This window comes from Canis lupus, chromosome 21 (assembly GCF_011100685.1).
Source record: "Canis lupus familiaris isolate Mischka breed German Shepherd chromosome 21, alternate assembly UU_Cfam_GSD_1.0, whole genome shotgun sequence".
Taxonomy (NCBI): domain Eukaryota; kingdom Metazoa; phylum Chordata; class Mammalia; order Carnivora; family Canidae; genus Canis; species Canis lupus.
This window is the reverse complement of record NC_049242.1, coordinates 27,918,975-27,923,287: the sequence shown is the minus strand read 5'-3', so window position 1 is coordinate 27,923,287 and position 4,313 is coordinate 27,918,975. Positions and strand designations below refer to the sequence as shown.

The 4,313-nt window shown below is 37.1% G+C and overlaps 1 protein-coding gene across 1 annotated transcript; it reads left to right on the top strand.

Moving 5' to 3' along the window:
• Nucleotides 1-2,861: 2,861 nt before the first annotated feature.
• On the top strand, nt 2,862-4,313 carry OR52S1 (olfactory receptor family 52 subfamily S member 1). The gene is made up of 2 exons (XM_038569354.1): nt 2,862-2,866; nt 3,320-4,313. Exons 1-2 carry the CDS (start codon nt 2,862-2,864, stop codon nt 4,311-4,313), a joined length of 999 nt encoding a protein of 332 aa, XP_038425282.1.

The window sequence follows — 4,313 nt, the reverse complement described above, 5'->3', positions numbered from 1 at the left end:
TTAAAAAGTCAAGCCATATAGATATAGCTAAATTATACTCTCTATATTCTTTTCCATCCATACTACATTTTAGATCTCTTCTACATTGCCTATATATCCTTTTTAGGTTATTTCTTATGTTTGTAAAATTCTCATTATAAATGTGTGTATATGCCTGTCTATATATATGCTTAATTTTTGCATATGTATCAATATTAATGGAAGATTCAAATTTTTGCTTCATTTTTTTCATTGTAATGCTTTTCTCTGTCAGTTGACATAACTATACTTATTCTAAGCATTTCTGGGTGTTCTATAATATAAAGAAACCACAGGTTTTTAAGTTCAGTATTACTTTATTGACGGACATTTTGGATGCTTCAATATTAATTTTATTATAGGCACTTTTACAGCGAGAATTACTTCGTATACTTCCTGCTATATGTATATGTGAACATTATTCCCTAGGATGGCAAGTAGTTAAATTGCTCTTCCTAGATCTTTGTTTTCAATAAGAATAGTTACTATGCAATTTTCCTCTAAGAGTAGAGTCAATTTTCTCCAATCAGTTGGGTGTAAGAACCACTCTTTAATCCAACTCTCACTAATGCTTATTATCATCAATCTTAAAAATTTGTTGGTTAAAAATATAATAGTGTATGAATTGTATCATATTCATTTAATTTTTAATTTCCTAATTTTCAGTAAGAATAAGTTTATTTTGTGTGATTGAACATTTGCATTCACTGCAGTGTGAATATTTTCTCTACATAATCTGTCCAGATATTTTCTTTCATTTTTTTAAAGACTTACTTGTTTATTTCAAGAGAGAGAGAGAGACCGAGACAGAGAGCTGAGGGGAGAGGTCAGAGAGAGGGGGAGAGAATCTCTAGCAGACTCCCCACTGAGCATGGAGCCCCATCCAGGGCTCTATCTCATGACCCTGAAATCATGACACTAGCTGAAATCAAGAGTTGGACACTTAACTGCCTGAGCCACTCAGGTGCCCCCGTCCACATATTTTCTGTTGGTAAAATATGTATAAATTATGTAATGGCACAGGGCAAATAGAAGGAATAAAGGCAAAAGTGCAAGAGAAATATGAGAATGTTGATGGAACTACAAATATGGATAAAAAGATATGAAGTTTCATTGTAGGACAGAAGAAGTGAAAGTATGTGAAAATGCATTAATTTGATGTATATACATACACATAAACTTCATGGTAGGACAGGGTAAGATTGACAGAGCTATCTGGTTGCAAGTGTTAACCTCTCTGGGGTCAAGAGTTTAATTTTACCTCTGACAGGTCACCTATTGAAAGTGCAGGAAGGGTTAATTAAGAAAAGAAAGGCTTCAATTTGGACCAGTTCCCTTATGGACTATAGTTGGGGCCTTTCAACCAATATTCATAGTCAAATTAATGGTGATGGATTTCTTTACTGTTAAATACAGAACAATCCTCATCTTATATGCAAAAATGCAAACAGACTGTCACATCAATGGCAATTTTTATCACCACAGTTAAAAGTAAGTGCTTTAGAATCAGTAAATGGAGTAGAAGCAGGTCCATCACTTACCGGCTATTTAGCTATATAGAAATTACCTAAATTCTTCTGATTTTAAAATGGAGATAAAATTTATGAGTTAATACGTGAAATGTTTTCAGGAAAACAACTGACTCACATCAAGCATTGTAAAATGTTTAACTATTACAGTTATTACATAATTCCCCAATAAGCTGGTTTCCCTAGATTTCTCTTCTGTCCCAATTCATCGTGTGCTTTAGACAGAAATGTTATGTAAATTTTCTATAGCTCTGTGATGCTGTATCCAGTTGATTTCACGTTCAAAAGATAATATTTATCTCTAGGGATCTTGAAGGCCAAGTAACCACAGTGAGCAGAAAATCTCTATGCATGAAACTTCAACAGAGAAAGAGGAAAATACGTGTCATCACTGTCACTCCATATTGATGCCCAGTCTGCTGTATATATTCCAATCTCGGCTTCAGTGAATACTCCCTTAAGGATTATTTTTTCTGATCACAACACTCCAAAATCTTCAACTGTCTGCAATATTGATAGAGTAAAAGAAGTGTCTTTGGAATAGTGTCAATCGTGTTTCTAAGAAGAAAAGGGGAGGAAATCTGTTGATTATGGGATCAATATGACTTTCAAAATGTTCTAATAGTCTTAAGAAATGGTAAAAGTATAGTCAGCAAATCACAGTATGGGGTGGGGAGATGGATCATCCAATGCAGGAAGAAGTGTGCAGAGCAAAAGAAGGTCATGAGGGTAAGTTTGTGTGAAAACTGCCTTGAGAGGAAGCTGAATGGAGAGCAAGTCATAAAGTAGTATATATACATGAATACATGCAAGGGAGTGGAAATTCATGATAGAAGTAATAATCACATTGTTGCAATTCTTGTCTGGGAAGTCAAGAGTAAACACAAATGAGTCCCAAGCGATGCAATGAGCTGGAGCTGTTCATTTCCTGACACACTGCTATCAGCCCCACTCTTGCCATCATACTTGATGAGTTCCATGTTGATGTCAATAAACCTCCTTCTGGTACTTCCAAAGCAAGCAATGTATATTCCCAAATTTCAGTGTTCCATTCTCAAAACTATACCCTATAACGGCTTCTTGCCATGTCCCAGAACTAAGATAGATAAAATCTAAAAAAGAAAGATATATTTTCTATTCAAAACTTCCTGTCATCCCTCCTGCCTGTCTAATTTGTGTTAGAACCATTTCTAAGCCCTCCAAACCCATGACTCTTACACGTTTTTCCCATATGATTCTACATAAATGGTTACAAATACATGTATCTTAATGAGAGAAGTTAGTTGAAGGAGCCATTACATACAGTGTAGTTCAATGAGGTAAGCATACAGCTATTCCATGCGCATCTATGCTTCTGTTTATTTTATTGTTTGTCTTTATTTAAGTTCTAGTTAGTTAACATATGATAATACAGGTCTTATATGTAAGTACTGAATCACTAAATTATACACTTGAGGCTCTTACACATTTTTTAGCTTTCAGTTGATACTACTTTCTTCTCAGTGGATAGAAGATTATAGGTTTTCATTTTTCATACAGTTAGCTCCAGTTTTTGGTACCTACATATTTTCCCTCATTTGGCATCTACAGATCAACCACACTGCAAATTACAACTGTGAAACAATATCTGATGGTCAGATATGATGATGAAATCGTGTATAAAAACTTATAGACATTGTAACTACTCCATGACATCCAATTCCCTGCATTTTGACTGACTTAACTCACCAAAAGTTTAAAAAATTATAAGCTATTATTTTTGTTTGTTGTAGAGAAAAGCTCCTAAAGAGAAAGCTGAAACTTCTGATGCTAGGTATGTCAGCATACAATAAGACTGATGTCCATCCATCAATCTTCATTCTCATTGGCATTCCTGGGCTGGAGGCAGCCCACATCTGGATCTCCATCCCCTTTTGTGTGGTCTACCTTTTGGCCCTCCTGGGAAACTGTTCTCTTCTGTTTATCATCAAGACAGACTCCAGCCTCCATGAGCCAATGTACCTCTTCCTCTGCATGCTGGCTGTGGCTGATCTTATTGTGTGTACTACAGCTGTACCAAAACTCCTTAGCCTTTTCTGGTTCCATGATGGAGAAATTCGTATTGAAGCCTGCCTCACTCAAGTGTTCCTGATTCACTCTTGCTCCACCATGGAATCGGGCTTCTTCCTGGCCATGGCTTTTGACCGTTATATAGCCATTTGTAACCCATTAAGACATTCAGCTATTCTGACACAGGCTGTAATAGGGGGGATGGGTCTAGGTATAGTACTCCGTGGCACGGTACTTCTCAGTCCTCACCCCTTTCTGTTACGTTGGCTTCCCTACTGCAGAACCAATATTATTTCCCACACCTACTGTGAGTTCATGGCCCTCATTAAGATTGCCTGTGCTGAGACGAGAATCCGTAGAGCATACAGCCTCATTGTTGCCTTCCTTACTGGTGGGGTGGACTTCATATTGATTATTTGTTCTTATGTTCTCATACTCCACACAGTCTTCCACCTCCCATCCAAGGAGGCCCGACTCAAGACCTTGGGCACCTGTGGCTCCCATATCTGTGTCATCTTAGTGTCTTATACTCCAGCATTCTTCTCTTTCCTCACCCACAGGTTTGGGCATCATGTGGCTCCCCATGTCCACATATTTGTGGCCAACATCTATCTTCTGGTCCCACCCATGGTGAACCCTATTATCTATGGAGTAAGGACCAAGAGGATACGAGACAGGTTCCTTAAATTTTTCAGTTTTTCAAAGTCTGTGAACTAA